Genomic DNA, 15,873 nt, shown 5'->3' with positions numbered 1-15,873 from the left:
ATATATGGGTGTCCCCATTGACATTGGGACATTGGCACCATTGCAGTAGTGCAGTGACTGCAGTGGTGGCAGTGGTGGTATTCTTGGGCACTTGACGTTGCCAAACATTGCGTTGCTTTGAGCCTTTGAGACGTCATAAGATAACATAAATGATAAGCGGCGAGAAATATACTCAATCCATACTCTTGGCTACAGAATTCTTTCGAAATGTCTAAGATTACAGGTTATGATTCTCATAGTGATGGTCCAGGTTTCGTTGGTATACGATTTTGTCAAGAGTGCAACAACATGTTATACCCCAGAGAGGATAAGGAAAACAAAGTACTCATGTACTCGGTAAGTTTTTACAACATCAAAAATATTTATTCACATTTTCATAACACGAATATGTATAATACGTATGACTATCGACATTCTGAATTCATATCTTGAAATTTCAATACATCCCAATTGACTTAACATAAGACAAACCGATTTAAATGTATGCATATAACAAATATTGAAACAGGTTCTGTATAAAGATCTCGTTCCAATTACTCAATATAATGAATAACTCTCAATTCAACATTTTTTTTATTTTGCAGTAGTTATCCAATGTTTATTTTGTCTGCTAAAGAGATTTTTATCAAATTCCCGCACGAATGGTTTTTGAAATGAGTAAGTGTTATTCACAAAATTTTTACAGTGGAACATTTGTAATGTTTATTCTACTTTTTTCTGTCAATGAAAGAAATTGTCTTGCTAATGTTATATGGAAAAGCTAATGGTGTCGAAATCTATATTGTTCAAATTCAGCATGATTTTTTTTCATCTAACTCATGTAAAATTATGAAGAGGGTTATAAAAATTTGAACAAACTATTTGATGATCAAATCAAAACCAATGATGGATAGATAAAAGTCAATCTGTTAGTCAATTTTTGAAAACCAAAATAACCTGTAGTATTTCCTGGTAATGTCTTATGGAAACCTAAACCCTTATAACTTATTTCAAAATGTTCTTAATTACTACATCCTTCAGATGCTTCAGATCCTATATTATTGAGCTTAATTTGTTTCTGTTTTGGAAACTAAACAATTGAAACCTAGTTTTTTAACAAATATAGATAAATGTTCATCCATATAATCATGATACCTCACAAAAAATCTATTAAAGTTGTTGCAAGGAATAATAAATTTAAAGAGTTCCCATATATACTACCTAAATTTTCTAAGTTCATATGAAAAGTATTTTATTATTATAACTATAGGCAATCAAATATTTGTAATAAGTAAAAGTCGATGGTTATATAGTTTTGAAATTGTTTGTATTGTATGAAAAGATCAGATTTTTTTTTTCTTTCCAACAGTGTCGAAATTGTGATTTTAAACAACTAGCCGACAGCAATTGCATCTATGTGAATAAAATTATGCATGAAATTGAGTAAGTAAAATCTGCCATTTCCGGTGGATTACATATTTCTATTTTCATAAAAATTTGTCATTGCATTAATGAAATTCATTTTCTCAACTTGAATAGCGAATTGACACACATCGTAGCAGATGTCATATCAGATCCAACATTGCCAAGAACAGAAGATCATCCTTGTCCCAAATGCAATCATCGAGAATCAGTATTTTTTCAAGCACAGACACGAAGAGCTGAGGAGGAAATGAGATTATATTATGTCTGTACAAACCCGCTTTGTTGTCACAGATGGACGGAATAAGTGCATAGAACCTAAAAGTATTTTATTTTTTTAGCCTACATAAGCTAAGTTACTCTGAGCAAATAAAAGTTTGTAGAGTACAGAAATTGCAGAATCATCATTCCACAGTAGCAGGCCCTAAAAATACATGTGTTTGTAAATTGTACCATGAAAAATTCAGTAAACTAGAGACTTGAAAATACATCAACCACTAAATTCTTTTTATGTATTCGTTTTGAAAAAACGTCTATAAAAAAAATAACACACATGTCAATTAAGCATAAACATGGTGATTTTATCAACTCTCAATTCAGGTGCTTCGCAATAGTCGTATTCGAAAGGATAAGTATAAATATTTAGGAATAGAAAACCATGCCTTGTTTTACTTAAAAAATTACCTGCATGTTACTAACATTTTGATAAAATGGTAAATAAAGTGAAAAAGTACATTTTTATTGAATTTATTGATTGAAGCAATATTTGTTCCGTTACAAAATTTAATGGAACAGCATCATCCCAAAGTTGCTGTTACAATAAGTAAGAATTGTTTCTCGCTATACATTTAGTAGCCGAAATAGAGTATCAGAATAAGTTGAGTACTTATAGGTACATACAGGACGTACATCCCTACTAGAAATAAAGATGAACAACGAAGGACTGAAGAAAAACGTGTTGACCGTCCCTGCACCCTTATAAATCTACAATTGAAAAAAAACAATTGAAAAAATTATGATTTAAACCAAAAAATGATGAGAGAGTAAAAAAACTACGGTCTGTCTCACATTCACATGTCACTCATTCCTTTTATTTATAAATTATAGATTAGTTATGATAAAATGCTATCATATATATATATAGATATATTTATACGTATACCAACGAGGAAAAGTTTCTAGACAAAGGTCCAAAAAAATTCTCGCACTATTTTTTGTGCTCCTACGTCAGTAGTCTAAATTCGGATGCAAAAAGAGCATTTGAAAAGAGGCTTTATTTTGGTTGTTTTTTTTTTTAAGTCACCGACCTTTTTTACGGGTACTACGTCATTTTGAAAACATTCGTTTTTTTTTCTTTTTCAATTGGGCCACATTTTCAGATGTAATTTTTTGTACACAATGTGGAATAAATTGGATCACCGAATTAGAAAAATGACGCATTCATCTGCACCGTTGGGAGAGACTAAGAAACGTGGCATAAGACTCAATTGCGCGTTTTTGAAAAATTCGTGGGAAAAGATGCAGCAGATCATAAAAAAAATGCTGAATACCAAAGGTGATTTCTTCGACGAGATCAAAGTTTGAACGGTATAAATGAAGAAATTTATGAATAAAAAATTTTAATATAGCAATGGAGTCTTTTTCACTCTGTATATTTTAACACGGCTCCATAATTCTTGAAAAACTCTACATCAATTTATCAACAATTGAGGTAAAAAAAATTTAATAAAAAAATAAATTGCAAATAAATCTGATAAAATCCTAATGAGTCGAGAGTAAAAGCAACAAAACTTTTTTCTTTCCTAAAATTTAATCAAAAACCCCATCACATTTTCGAGGTATGGCAATCAATATACCTTTGCGTATTCGCTCACAGAATCTGAAAAGGATCGTAGACTTTCCGAAAAAATCAAAATAAATCTCTTTCACAATGTCATTCGTTGCATCCAAATCTAAACTGTCGGCGGAGAAGCACAAACAAAGTGCAGGAACTTTTTGGACTTTTATCCAGAAAATTTTCCCCGGTAGTGTATATTTTTGTTTATTACACGTATCTCTTAATCCACGAGCAATATCTACCCGGAAGAATCAAGTTTATATATTTAATATTGTTCATATTATAATTATTTAACTAATGTGTAACGCTAGAGTGAACTAGATCTAATAAAAACCTCCACCCAACGAGAGACACACCGTTGATAATTTAAAGTCCATGTTCTATCGGAAATCAACGTTATCACGCTGTCTAATTGCTCGATTCTTTTCTATGAGAAACACTCCCGAGTCTCTGAAAATCGTACGCAATCATGAACTGCTGTTAGCCTCCAGATTCCGTTGTACCGAAAATTGGAGATTAGAATTCGGTATATGAATATATTTTCAAAAACCATTTGGCCATTTGAAGAAGAGGATTGCGATTCGTGCCTCATCAGATTCAATGTCGCCGAGCAACAAAGCGTAGGTGAGTAGAGGTTGTTGCTTATCGATGCCAAATTTCATCGTACGTTCTTCCGTCACGGAATTTTACATTGTGCTCATATTGAAATAATAATAAAAAAAAAAAACGCTGCTGAAAACAAGAAATTCGATTTTATGACAATGCACCAAAATTTCGATGATTAAAACTTGTTGAAAAAATTGATGATTAAAATTTTTATCGACCAACGGTTTTTATCGCGCTAAGAAGTTACCATTGCATCGAGGACACGTTTTTTTCTGTTCAAATACTTTACAAATATGTACAATTTCGAAGCAATTGTGTTATTTTTGCGTCTTTCATTCGCAAGTATTTAATAAAATTCCTGCATAACAATGATATTAAAAACGAACGATTTGAAAATTGAGAGCAACGCAGAACAAACTAATATCGAAGTTTGGTGTCTCATCAAATGTGCATTCGCTAAATATATAGTCCATCGATCATATTATTTATCTGTACGCTCACAACCGTTCGGATATATAATAATAACAACATATTCAATTTGGGACGAGCAGAAAAAAATTGAAATCTTTGAAAGAAAAAAAATAATGAGGGTTTTCGGTTTTTTTCCCTTTAAGGTGCATTAAGATATATCAAAGCAACAACGACTCTGTACGTGCTTAAGTGATCTGTCAGTCGCTTGAGTGCGAAAGAGGTGACTGAAAAGCAGATACACGGTTTACTTGGAAATCCTTGATATTTTGTGAAAAATAAGTTTTACCTTCTTCTCTGATGAAAGGGGAGAATAGCGGTGTGTAACTTACATTTTTTTCAAAAAATTGAGCATATTGAGCCGTGAAAATTTTAATTTCGCATAGAACCCTTGACAATAAGACGTAATTACAATTCCAAACGGATGTTTTTCAGTTTTATTTTATTCTTTTTGAATTTTTAATTCGAGATATTCATTTACCGAGGAAATCGTGTATAAAAATAATACAATTGCCAAATAATGCACGACGTTTCTCTCGTTATTTTTCTCTTCCTTGAATTGATACCCATGCTTTATTTGACGAATATCGACCGTGCTTACTTTTCGTTTTATTTTTGCTCTTTTCAGTCCGAAACGATTGTTCGAACATTTTGTTTTTCTCCCTTCAACCGTCGTTAAATTCATCACTGTGCCTCGTTAATATCTGAACAATTCGATAGCCGGAGGCATCATTCGGAAAACGACGTGTAAAAACAAACTTCCTTTTATGTAAGTCCATATTAAATATATTTTACAATAATATTATCATTGTACATGCACAATGGTATGCTGCTCTACACATTGTTTTGTCATCGCCGGCCAACCAGCGCAATCATCGCTCACGCCCGCTTCCGAATTGAGGTTGTATCAAAAAGGCTGCTCTCTTTCTTGCAATAGACGATAAATGGGATATCTAACGTTTCAAGATATCATTTTCCATTGGAAAATTTGCCGAAAGCATTCGTGTTCGAAAATTCAAAATATTCATCGTTTTTTTCCTTTTCAAAAATTTCAGGCGGGATCTTCGAGAATTAGATGATAAAACACAATTGCGCCGATTAGATTAACGATCAACAATAAAGTGTCAATTAGTTAAAAATAGACGTGAGGACTGGATCGAGGACCCCCGATGTGTGCGCGCGGCGCCTTCGTACCTGCTATGACGAAGAGAAAACAAAAATGCGCTATTTATAAAACAGTCTTCGACAGTTAAGGCTACTTAAAATTGAAACAATTGAAAGCTATGGTAAATTAATGCATTTCTCAATTTAATTATCATTTTTTCATACATTAAAAAGTTACAATCTAACACTTAATCGTAAGAATCCATCATTATTTTCTATCAGTTATCTATTTTTCAAGGACATATACGGTAGAATTCGTAAAAATCTGGTTAATTAACGTAGTGAAACAATTTTCGGGGTGTTACGTTTGAAATTCGATTTTGTTTTGAACAATAATTTGTGTAAACAAAATCCTAGAATGAAGTTATGACAATTTAATTAATGTAATCCATATTAATCTCTCGTTAGTCACTTCTCGTACAATTTTATTTAAGATCGTGTATAAAATCGGTATGTTTTTGACAATAAATGATGACCTCGAAAGAACCTTCGAGTCCGAAATAAAAAAAAAAAAAAAATTTAGAGATCAAGCGAATGCAATGTTAACTTTGCTAATTATTTTATTTTTTATAAGATAAATTAGTAGAAATATGTCTCACGCACTCTGAGGTATAATTGGTTCTTCAACAAAAACCAATAGTTTTACTTGTTCATAAGCCCTATGTTCAAATACGTTTATTTGTTTCCATTGAACAGCGATCGTGTTCGAAAATAAAAGAAGAAGAAAAAAACAGTGAAAATTGCACAAATCATAAGACGTGACTTACGCGGGGTGATAGAGCAGTAAGAGAAAGGTTATTCCTTCTTTTCCTCAACGGGAGTATCGGTAGTGGAGGGATTTTGTGACTCGGTGGTTGTCGTAGAGGTTGTTACCGGCGTGGCGACGTTAGCCTCGCTTTTCGTTTCCGTTGCGTCTTGACTCGAATCTGAGCTGTCCTTAGTCTCGTCGTCTTTCTTATCTTCATTCGTACTCTTACTATCCTCCGCCGAATTCTCAGATTCTTCCGTTGATTTTTCGTCCTTTGAATTGGCGTCGGTCGTCTTTTCGGCGTTCGTATCGTTACCATCCGTTTCTTCGGTACTTTTTTCCTCGTTGTCCGATGCTTTTGATTCTTTCACGTCTTTCAGCTCGTCGACCTCCATCTTTGAGGATTCGTCCTCCGACTGTCCCTTCTCGTTCTTGTTGTTCGATGCTTCTTCATCTCTGTTATTTTCGTTGTTTTTCTCTTGTCTTTTCGGACGTCCGCGACCACGTCCAGTCCCTTTCGTCGCGGGCTCCCGTTTCTCCTTCTTTGGAGGTGACGGGGCTGGCGTCGGTGCAGCTAAGCCTCGCACCGAACTACGCGTACGTCTTCTACCTTCGATTTCAGCACCCACCGATGCATTAAGGTTCTGTTTTTCAAAAAATTCAATTCATAAATATATGCAAATTAACGCTCGATTAATATTATATGTGACAAATGTGTGAATTCTACAGTCGACTCGTTCATTGTTGTGGAGACACAAAAATCGAAAACGGACACCTGACTTTTGTAACCTTCTTCGAGTAACAACTTCTAGAGACATCTTGACTCTAAATATTAAAAATTAAATTTTCTACCGGCCATGGCAAGACGTGCACAGGGCATCTATAATCGAGATTTTTCTAAGGTTAATAGTTAATGTTCCATTATAATTATTCAAATAATCAATCGAGTTTCATTGCACCGTAATACTTATAGTTTCATTCAAGATTAATTTATTCACAATTTTCCAATCATTTCAAAACTGGACTACACTAAAAAATCTTCCTCCGTCTTCAAATAATATAATATATTACATTTGCAAGAAAATTTTCAGTTCAGAAATAATGTCGAGTTTACCATCACATATTATTTGAAACAAATATTGAAAAAAAATTGGTCAGTAAATGACCGAAATTCGACGGGTGCGTTTACTTTCTTGTATTTAAAAATCCCGCCAACGCTTACTAAAGACTTCAAAACCGGAACCTTCCGAGTTTCCCTTTTGCCTCCAACTTCCGTATCGGTTATGGTCGGTGAGCGTTATACACCCGAACGCAAGTTACATGCATTTCATGTATGCCATTCTCCCCCCTTTTCCAGTCGCTCGGAAAGCCCTTGCGCGACTTTGGTGCGACCCCCCCCCCCCCCCCCCCCTCGGCCGCCTCTCGCGCCCCTTCCCCTCGTCAGTCCCGCCCCCCCAATGGCTGACCGAGAAAACAGCCGGCTTGCCTGACGACGCTCTTACCCACACGCAGTCAAACGATTGTAATGGTGTTGGTAGTAATAAAATTGGCGGGGAAGCTACTATACGATGATGAAGAAAAAAAATGCGTTGCTAAAGGGGCTGTAGAGCGTAATGTGGCAGCACCTCTCGAGCGTTCAATTTTAATTTTTTGTTTTTCAAATCTAGGGAACAAAAATCTGGAGACGACCAATTTTTTTTAGGAATATACAAAAAATGCACACGCATGTATACATACGGACATGGATATATGTATTTTTTTTTATTTACCTTCATTGCGGCGTCACTACTCTGTACGGTCTTCTCGAGGGATGAAAGCCTTTTTGTTGTTCCCCGTTTGTTTTTCGTTGGTGTTGGATTATCTCCGGTCGATTGGTCCTGTGGAAAAGACGAGAAAAAAGGAACGAATGAAAACGCAGCTTCGGCGCGCGAACGCGAAAATTGAAATGGAAAAAAAAAAAAAAAATAGAAATGAAAAACACGGCAATCTATGCATTACAGAGACTTGTCATTTAGTAGAGGGAAGCAGATAACGGTATCTTTTTACCGCAATCAAAAAAGATTGATCAAAACAATAATGCACTTGTATCATCGGCTTCAAAGTATGAAAAATAACGCAATGGTATGGGCAAAAAAAAGGAAAAGCAATTTGAGTGGGGAAATTATATTTGCATTGAGATACAAAACAAAAAAGGAAAGAAATGCGGCGGTTCGTGTGGTACGATAATTGCCCGAGTCAACGCGATAAGAGGGATATCAAGGACCATTGAACCGCGTCAAAACTCATTTTGTTTTGATTTTCCCGCGGCTCGGGGGCCGAGGTCACGCAAAGAGTATTCGTTCACCGGTTCAACACCAACCGTGTCCGCGGGAAAAAATTTTCTACTGAAATATCAATGAATTTCGTATCTCCAGTAGATAACTGAAAGATAATACGCAGGATCAAATTTGAGAATCCGGAGCGAAAAACTAAGTTTCTTTCCCGCAGCGAGACACGAGAGATTTCCCGCCTTTTTGTGATTAGTCGCCGGCGTGGTGCTGCTGCCGCGAGTCTCCTCACCCAAAGTTGTACGCACAAATAAAAAAAAAAAAAAAAAAACGGTGAGAAAAAAGAATGAAACTACACGCACACACACGGACAGAACATATGCACCATCTTTGTCAATGAAGGACGTGCGAGAGCAAGCTTTGAAAAAAAATTGTCGAATGCTGGATGCGCTTTCATGGCATCGATAGACGTACGATTAATTGTTTTTTATTTTTTTTCTCCTTCCAAGCACATTGAAAAATCGGTAAATGGTAATTTTTCACTTCAATAAGTCTCCGATAACGCGGGTAAACATTGAATATCGACGCTTGAGCCAAATGATCACGAAAATTTTTGCTTCTTGTATTCTCCGAAAATTACACACAGCGTCGCGCTTACCGTATTTCTTACGAGTGAATGATAAACCGACTAACCGATACACGCCGTGAAACACGAACACATAAGCATGAAAACTCGGCTTGACGAAGACAGAAAGAAAGAGAGAACACAACCAAAGGGGAGGAGGAAGAAGAGGGGGTTAACACGGTTCGTTTTTTTCTTGTTTTATTTTCAACCCGATAGCCATTTTTGTCATACCTTGGACGAATCCTCAACGCCTTTGTCGTTCTTCGTTTCTGCCTTGATATCGGACATTTTTTTCCGCTTTTAATTATACGAGGACACCGAAATAAACGTTCTTTATTAAAGAGAAATTCGCGCTATGCAACCGGGTCCCGCACACACTGTTTATACGGCTAAGCAAAGATGGCGGTTAAGCGTGGGTCACGTGACATCGTCAAAACGCGGAGCGGGAGTTCGACCACGCCACCTCTCAACCGTTTACCAAAGCTTCTCTATATAAAATAGAGGGATGGAGGGGCGGACGCGTCATAAACGATTCCTGGCGGGAAAATATAAATTCACAGATTTTTTTCCAAAATATTCGGAATATTTCACAAATTTTTCTTCCTAGGATCGTTCACGAATGGGATTTGTATGAGAATTTCGATAATTTATTTCTGCTGCTGCAATTCACTCGTTCGAAATTCATTAATATCGCCGCCATTCCACTTTGAAGGTTTTCTGAAAATTCTCTGCACGTTAATTAACTGTCGAAATGTTCATCAATCATGAACAATTTTCTCGTACATCTACAGTAAGAGTAATATTTTATACGAAAAAATTGAAGTTATTTTCAGCGATTCTTGTTCCGGATCCTCATACTTTTCATCGTAGATGAACTCCGAAGATTTTTTTTTTTTTTTTTCATCGTCGAGGATTGATGAACAAAAATAGGCAATGTTTTATGGAATTCGCTATTTTTCATAATCGAAGTGTTACTCTTGACCTGAAACGAAAAAAGAAAGTTGCATGTATGATTATGATTTTGTCCGATTTACTTCCGTTCTTTTATCACTCACCGGTAAAATGTACGGACACGCTGCTTCGAAGATCGTCGTAATCATAGATCATTTTCAATTAGTTTCTTCCATCTACTCGATTTTAATAATAAATACAAATACACATGTCGCATTTTCTTTACGGGTTTATCCATGGAAAGGTAACGGTTTCTTTTTCTTTTTTTTACCAATTTACCGAATCGATCAATAGTTTTCATTTGAATCCGAAAAACAAGTATGGGAAGAAAAATCTTGTTCAATACTTATGAGCAAACTTGTATAAAAATAATTATCAATAATTCATCCGCGATCTTAATGAGTGGGCATCCTTCTAAACCAAAATCTGGCTCTGAAATCGTCACTGCAAGTCAAAAAAGCTGGTGCCGTTGGAGAATGAACGATCAATCGTACTGGCCCATTATGCCCCAATGACAATAATTGTTTACGCGATGCATTACGCGAATTCCACGCACAAAGCGAAGTCGTCGCCTCGTCCGGGAACATTACGTAGTCTTCCGTGTGGTTGAAAATTGCTTGAGCTTTGTGTTCTTGCTTGCCTGAAAGTTTTTATCGAAATATTTAATTTAATCTATTTTTGCGATAACAATGTCAATTATACTCGTAACTGAAAGTACATTGATATTTTTAAAAAAGACCCATATTTTTCGGTTGGAGATATAATAATCATACTTTTCTTTATCTAATTATTTTATCTTTGTAAATCGTTGCTTCAAAACTCACCGGTTGTTCCAGCACCCGTGTAAGCAATTAAGCATCGGCTCGTCGACAATTCCCACAATTTGATCAGTGAATCTTTTCCAGATGAGAGAAGATACTGAAAAATTTCAAACGTTGTGATTAAAATTTGTTTTATCAAACGAACAGTCAATGTTTCTAATGGTTTTGTCTTATTTTATTCCACATAATTGTGGGAGATTAAAAAATAATGGAAAAATACTCGATTCTAATGAACATTTGGCTTTCCCATCCCTCTATTTCCAAAACTAACATTCAAAGTCTTAATGCGAGGAATGGAGAGTGTGGAGGGCCCCAACGGAGGAGAGGTACGGGAGAGCATAACCCTGGAGAGCATCGTCAGGATTATGCTCTCGGACGAGGTCCATGCCAAATAGAGCATCGCCCCGAAGTAATACGAATCACAGGGGGCTATGTGAAGCCCCCCTAGTGCGCAAATGCATTATCCCCATTCTCAGATAAAAAAGTTACTGCTATTGGAAACTATCAAACTCAAATATACAACCAAAATAGTAATTCAAGTATATCACCTGAGTTTGAAAAAAATTTAATAGAAAAACATTTTGGTAAGACAATTGCATTAAAACGTTTCTAAATACGAATTCCTCACCTTTCCGTTTCTCGTGAATGTAACCGAGCATACTTCGTATCCGTCGTGGGCTTTGACAAAAGTATTGATACACTTGTGCGAAACACCGTCCCACAATTTGATACTACCGTCTTTGCCAGCCGAAGCATAGGTTTTAGCATCAAGGGCATATTTGATGCTTGTTATACCAGCTGTGTGTTGATGACTCGGTATACTGCAAACGAAGCATTGAGCAGTATTTACGTTGTACAAACGTACAACGGGATGATTCGTACCGACAACGAGATAATCACCACTAGGATGAAACGATAAGCATCTTATTTGATCAGCATCGGTTATCGTGCGAAATGCTTTCTTAACGCTAGCTTTGCTGAAGTCGAAAAGTTTGACAGTAAAGTCACGACTACCCGAAACGAGTATCGATTCTCTGGGATGGAATTCAAGACAAGTTACTTCTTCCAAATGATCATAGAGTGTACGAATTACAGGATGACCACCGCCCTGATCACCCGGTGCCATTTCGTCAGGTGCTGATTTTGCCAACATTCTGTCAACATCGAGAATCTTTATCGAGGCATCAACCGAACCTGTTGCTATCAATTGACCATCAGCCGAAAATGCACCGGCCCTGCAATTTCCCTTGTGCGATGTTACATAAGCTGTTTCGTACTGTGCCGGCTCTGGTGCCTGTGTCTGTGCTTCAGTTTCAAATTCAAGATCTAATCCAGGTCCCAGGGTGTTGTCATAGTTTGTAAAAGTTTGTGAATTCTGTTGATTGCTTTCCTTTTTGGTTCTGTCCGGCTCGTGCGACATGCCCAACAGAGTCAAATACAGGAGACGATCTGATGGTGGACATGGTGGCTCAGCTTGCGTTAAATTTGATAATTGTACTGCTAAAGTTTGATGTCCATCGTAGAACAATTGGCTGAAAATACAAATATTTTTAAAAATTTAGTGAAAATGAAATTCCTCGTTCTCAAGAGTTGCAATGATTTTAATATATTTTTACTCCGATGTAATTATTTGTTTTTCTTTGTAAAGTAAAATTGAGTATTGTCATTGATGCAGAAAGGAACTGAATTGATGCTGAATATAAATCTCTTCATTTCAAGTCTTGATTTTTGTAATTGAAAGTTTTTTTAACTCCCGACTGCCCGTTGGACAAAAAATACACAGGAGCGATTTATCAGAATTATTGCATTCCCACTTTGCTAAGCACTTCATGGTTATCATGAAAAATTCGGATAAAACATAAGTCAGTGATTCAATAGAGATTAAAAGTATAATGTTTTGGTTTATCTTTTGTCACTGATTTAAACGATTTGCAAATTACTCGATAACCAATTGCTACCTGCATTATATCACGGTCTTATACAGATTCAATAGAATCATTTGATAGCAAAATCATTTTTATTCTTTATGTAAGAAGATATTTCATTTTATTCTCATCAATAGTTTGCATGAATACATGTCCAGTAATATAAAAATTTTTTACTGTGTTACGTTTGCACAAAGTACAAACGATAGGGGAATAAAATAATTTTTTAAGTTAGGGTACTAACAAGTTTAATTATTAATGCAGAATATCAGTCAAAACATGCAATAAATTGTTAGACAAAAGTAATAGGGAAAATAAGGAATTTTAAAAAACTTCAATAAGGTTTTTGTTTCAATAAGGAAAGTGAAAAAATTGACCAGAGTTATGGAAAAATAGTGGCATAATTTTTGTTTTATGAAAGTGACATTCGAGATATTTTTAAAACTGTAATAATCAAAATGAATGCTAAGCTCAAGATTTTTCATTTGTTTTATTTTTCCATGTTTTTTTTTTGGAATTATTTTTCAACAATATGCCTGTTGCAATTCGATTACATTGAACTTAATCTAATTATATCGAAAGCTGTTGAGGAAAGTTCGTTTTCGTGAGGAAACGTTCTCAAGAATCACTGTTGATAATATCATTTTATTAAAAGATTGATGAGAAAACGAGAAAAGTTTTACCTGATAATTAGCCTGTACAAGAGTTCGCGACTCTTGATAATATTTTTTGGATCAGCTTCGGGCTCTTTCATCCCGCCGCTGTTCACTTCCGGGGTTCCCGACGGGGACTGAATTTTGGCGATTATTAGTTGTACTTTTGTATAAAAAACAAATACCGCCCATCAATCGATGAAAAGCGGATAGGAAACCGGCCACACGTTTGGTAGGCGGAAGGAGAATAAAGCTTTGTAACTTTGTCGAGGTTATGTGACACTGTTATGATAGGGACAAAAAGGTTGTGCGTGTGCTGCTGCTCTCTCTCTCTCTCTCGGTCGTGTAGTAGTAGTAGTATGATTATTTTTTCCTCCGGGTCTTTCAATAATAATCTTGGCGATTTTTGGAGAATTCTCGCGGACAAAAGATCTTTTTCTATTGGTCAGGAAATATTTTCTGAACGGAAATTACCAATCGAATGATACTTATTACCTTTGGATTAGAAAGTCACGTGGTTTGATTATTGTCGACTAAATTTTCTAAAAAATGTCAGAATGGCTGAATCAACCGATCAACTCGTGTTACGAGAATCTAAAAAAATTATAACGAGTCAAAAACAAAATGAACGAGCTATTGCTAAGAAACACGTTTTGAAAAAACGAATTCCTCTCTGTTTTCCCAAGCGAAATAAAGACATATACATCACTAATCGGACAAGTTTTAAGGTGACAATAACCCCCTCATTCCAATAACGATTTTCTTTTCAATACTCATCATTATTATTCGTTTACAATAAATTATTCTCATTCATTACATTTTGTATAACCGAACTTTATTTTATTTGATTTTCATGCAAGCTTGACTTATCGTAACAAAGTAGAGGATATGTGAGAAATAATTTCGAAATTATTTGTATAAAGGAGTCTTTTTCTGTATCATATACCAGGCTCAACTAAACAGATGTGAAAAACTTCTGGTTTCTGGACAACCGGAATTAATAATCCATGCTCTCGGAGCTGCTATTAACCGAGCTTGTAATTTGGCACTCCAACTAAAAAATAATCACTGTGGAACATTGGAACTGGATATCAATACTTCGACGGTTGATTTGATAGGTAATTTTACAAGTCTTTCATTTAATATATGAATCCATTTTATTTTATATTCACTTAAATAACAGTCAAAAAAGAAGTTAGTTATTTTGCCAGGCAATTTTGCTATAGTTTTGGAAATTTTTACAAACTTGACGTAATAATAACTATGAGGTAAATAACTATGAGGCAAAATAAAAAAATAGCGATTCTATAGTTTTATAAGTTTTTTCTTTTGATATCTCTAAAACTCAGTTACCACGAAACAAATGATGGAATTGTTTGAGTAAAACATCTGATTTTGAATGCAGCCGAGTCTGAAATCTGTCAATAAAAAGTTAAATTGTTAAACACCTATTGAACCTTGAAATCATGAAAATCACATAACTCACAGTTTTTGTACACATTTCATCTCAATAAATCATATTAGTTTGTATAAATTTGATGAACGCTATATTATGAATTTAATTGAATAAACTCCTACTGAACGATTGTTAAAACAAGTATGTTAAAATTTCACAAAGATTTATTGTATTTCGGAGCCAAAATAGCAATCATTTTCAAAATATATATTTTATTAGATGGAATGCAAAAGTTTTTTTTTTTTCATCAAAGATTTCCAGAAAGGTGAATTTGAAATGGTAATAATGATGATTTAACTTTATTTACAGACGATCTTGAACCTTTATACGACGATGGTGACTACGAGATAAACAATCGTCAAAATTCCTCCATACACATACGAGTGTATCAAACAGTACCAATAGGAGCTTTGAAATATGCAAAATGAGCAGTCGTTCGAAAATCAGGCAGTAATAACTGAGAGAAAAATTAATAAAGATTTAATCTTTTTGATTTTTGAACGAAATGTTTGCCTGATAAAGCTGAATATAATCCTTTAATAAAATCAAACCTTTGGAATAGAGATAAAAAATGATATTTTCATTGAACGAGTTGGTACATTGGTTAGGACTGACGATATTTGAAATTTGGATAAATCTTATATCTCTAACGATATTCACGGTACTATTGGCTCTGAAATTAGACGAGCACTATTTTATCGGTTATTCAGGTTGGTGGCTAGTATTTTCGCCTCTTTTCATAGCCGACGGTCTGAATACGTATTTTTGCGCGATAATATTCATGCGAATGCATATGGAAGGAATGATGAACGTGGCGATCGCTCGTGCGCTGTGGAGCCTGGTATCTCTCTTGTTAATTTTCGTATTTAAATACTTGTTGTGTAAAAAATTATCGGGGCAGAGTAGTCTCGAATATTCGGAAGTTCTCAGTCCCGTTTTCATCCTTCTTCA

At 35.2% G+C, this 15,873-nt stretch overlaps 4 protein-coding genes across 5 annotated transcripts; 2 read left to right on the top strand and 2 right to left on the bottom strand.

Annotated features, from left to right (window-relative positions):
• Nucleotides 1–25: 25 nt before the first annotated feature.
• LOC122413945 (DNA-directed RNA polymerase II subunit RPB9-like) lies at nucleotides 26–2,147 on the top strand. The gene is made up of 3 exons (XM_043424642.1): nucleotides 26–336; nucleotides 1,349–1,422; nucleotides 1,519–2,147. The coding sequence occupies exons 1-3, from the start codon at nucleotides 208–210 to the stop codon at nucleotides 1,706–1,708; spliced, it is 393 nt and encodes a 130-aa protein (XP_043280577.1). The 5' UTR covers nucleotides 26–207; the 3' UTR covers nucleotides 1,709–2,147.
• Nucleotides 2,133–10,421, bottom strand: LOC122413924 (lisH domain-containing protein C1711.05). 2 transcript variants are annotated; one of them, XM_043424613.1, is made up of 5 exons: nucleotides 10,172–10,421; nucleotides 9,348–10,098; nucleotides 7,994–8,101; nucleotides 6,244–6,868; nucleotides 2,133–5,509 (listed from the first exon to the last, which is right to left on the bottom strand). In XM_043424613.1, the coding sequence occupies exons 2-4, from the start codon at nucleotides 9,402–9,404 to the stop codon at nucleotides 6,272–6,274; spliced, it is 762 nt and encodes a 253-aa protein (XP_043280548.1). In that variant the 5' UTR covers nucleotides 9,405–10,098; nucleotides 10,172–10,421; the 3' UTR covers nucleotides 2,133–5,509; nucleotides 6,244–6,271. The 2 variants fall into 2 exon arrangements, with proteins under 2 accessions (XP_043280548.1, XP_043280557.1); XM_043424622.1 differs by having other exon boundaries at nucleotides 2,133–5,506.
• Nucleotides 10,230–13,752, bottom strand: CstF50 (cleavage stimulation factor subunit 1 Cst50). Its single transcript, XM_043424601.1, has 4 exons — nucleotides 13,497–13,752; nucleotides 11,517–12,420; nucleotides 10,892–10,985; nucleotides 10,230–10,707 (listed from the first exon to the last, which is right to left on the bottom strand). The coding sequence occupies exons 1-4, from the start codon at nucleotides 13,565–13,567 to the stop codon at nucleotides 10,463–10,465; spliced, it is 1,314 nt and encodes a 437-aa protein (XP_043280536.1). The 5' UTR covers nucleotides 13,568–13,752; the 3' UTR covers nucleotides 10,230–10,462.
• Nucleotides 13,753–13,846: 94 nt separating this feature from the next.
• Rpp20 (ribonuclease P protein subunit p20) lies at nucleotides 13,847–15,494 on the top strand. The gene is made up of 3 exons (XM_043424634.1): nucleotides 13,847–14,194; nucleotides 14,416–14,584; nucleotides 15,232–15,494. The coding sequence occupies exons 1-3, from the start codon at nucleotides 14,024–14,026 to the stop codon at nucleotides 15,348–15,350; spliced, it is 459 nt and encodes a 152-aa protein (XP_043280569.1). The 5' UTR covers nucleotides 13,847–14,023; the 3' UTR covers nucleotides 15,351–15,494.
• Nucleotides 15,495–15,873: the final 379 nt, after the last annotated feature.

This window comes from Venturia canescens, chromosome 1, assembly GCF_019457755.1.
Source record: "Venturia canescens isolate UGA chromosome 1, ASM1945775v1, whole genome shotgun sequence".
NCBI lineage: Eukaryota > Metazoa > Arthropoda > Insecta > Hymenoptera > Ichneumonidae > Venturia > Venturia canescens.
The sequence above is the reverse complement of the archived record's forward strand: the minus strand, read 5'-3'. Positions and strand labels throughout refer to the sequence as shown.

Bases quoted from the DNA above. Each gene is read 5' to 3' on its own strand.
- CstF50 (XM_043424601.1), bottom strand. From the start codon at position 13,567: ATGAAAGAGCCCGAAGCTGATCCAAAAAATATTATCAAGAGTCGCGAA. The intron at 12,421-13,496 runs GTAAAACTTTTC...TTGTATTTTCAG, and splicing joins TTGTACAGGCTAATTATCAG to CCAATTGTTCTACGATGGAC. The intron at 10,986-11,516 runs GTGAGGAATTCG...GAAATTTTTCAG, and splicing joins CATTCACGAGAAACGGAAAG to TATCTTCTCTCATCTGGAAA.
- Rpp20 (XM_043424634.1), top strand. From the start codon at position 14,024: ATGGCTGAATCAACCGATCAACTCGTGTTACGAGAATCTAAAAAAATT. The intron at 14,195-14,415 runs GTGACAATAACC...ATCATATACCAG, and splicing joins CTAATCGGACAAGTTTTAAG to GCTCAACTAAACAGATGTGA. The intron at 14,585-15,231 runs GTAATTTTACAA...CTTTATTTACAG, and splicing joins TTCGACGGTTGATTTGATAG to ACGATCTTGAACCTTTATAC.
- LOC122413924 (XM_043424613.1), bottom strand. From the start codon at position 9,404: ATGTCCGATATCAAGGCAGAAACGAAGAACGACAAAGGCGTTGAGGAT. The intron at 8,102-9,347 runs GTATGACAAAAA...TCTTTTCCACAG, and splicing joins GCGTTGAGGATTCGTCCAAG to GACCAATCGACCGGAGATAA. The intron at 6,869-7,993 runs GTAAATAAAAAA...TTTGAAAAACAG, and splicing joins GTAGTGACGCCGCAATGAAG to AACCTTAATGCATCGGTGGG.
- LOC122413945 (XM_043424642.1), top strand. From the start codon at position 208: ATGTCTAAGATTACAGGTTATGATTCTCATAGTGATGGTCCAGGTTTC. The intron at 337-1,348 runs GTAAGTTTTTAC...TCTTTCCAACAG, and splicing joins ACAAAGTACTCATGTACTCG to TGTCGAAATTGTGATTTTAA. The intron at 1,423-1,518 runs GTAAGTAAAATC...CAACTTGAATAG, and splicing joins AAAATTATGCATGAAATTGA to CGAATTGACACACATCGTAG.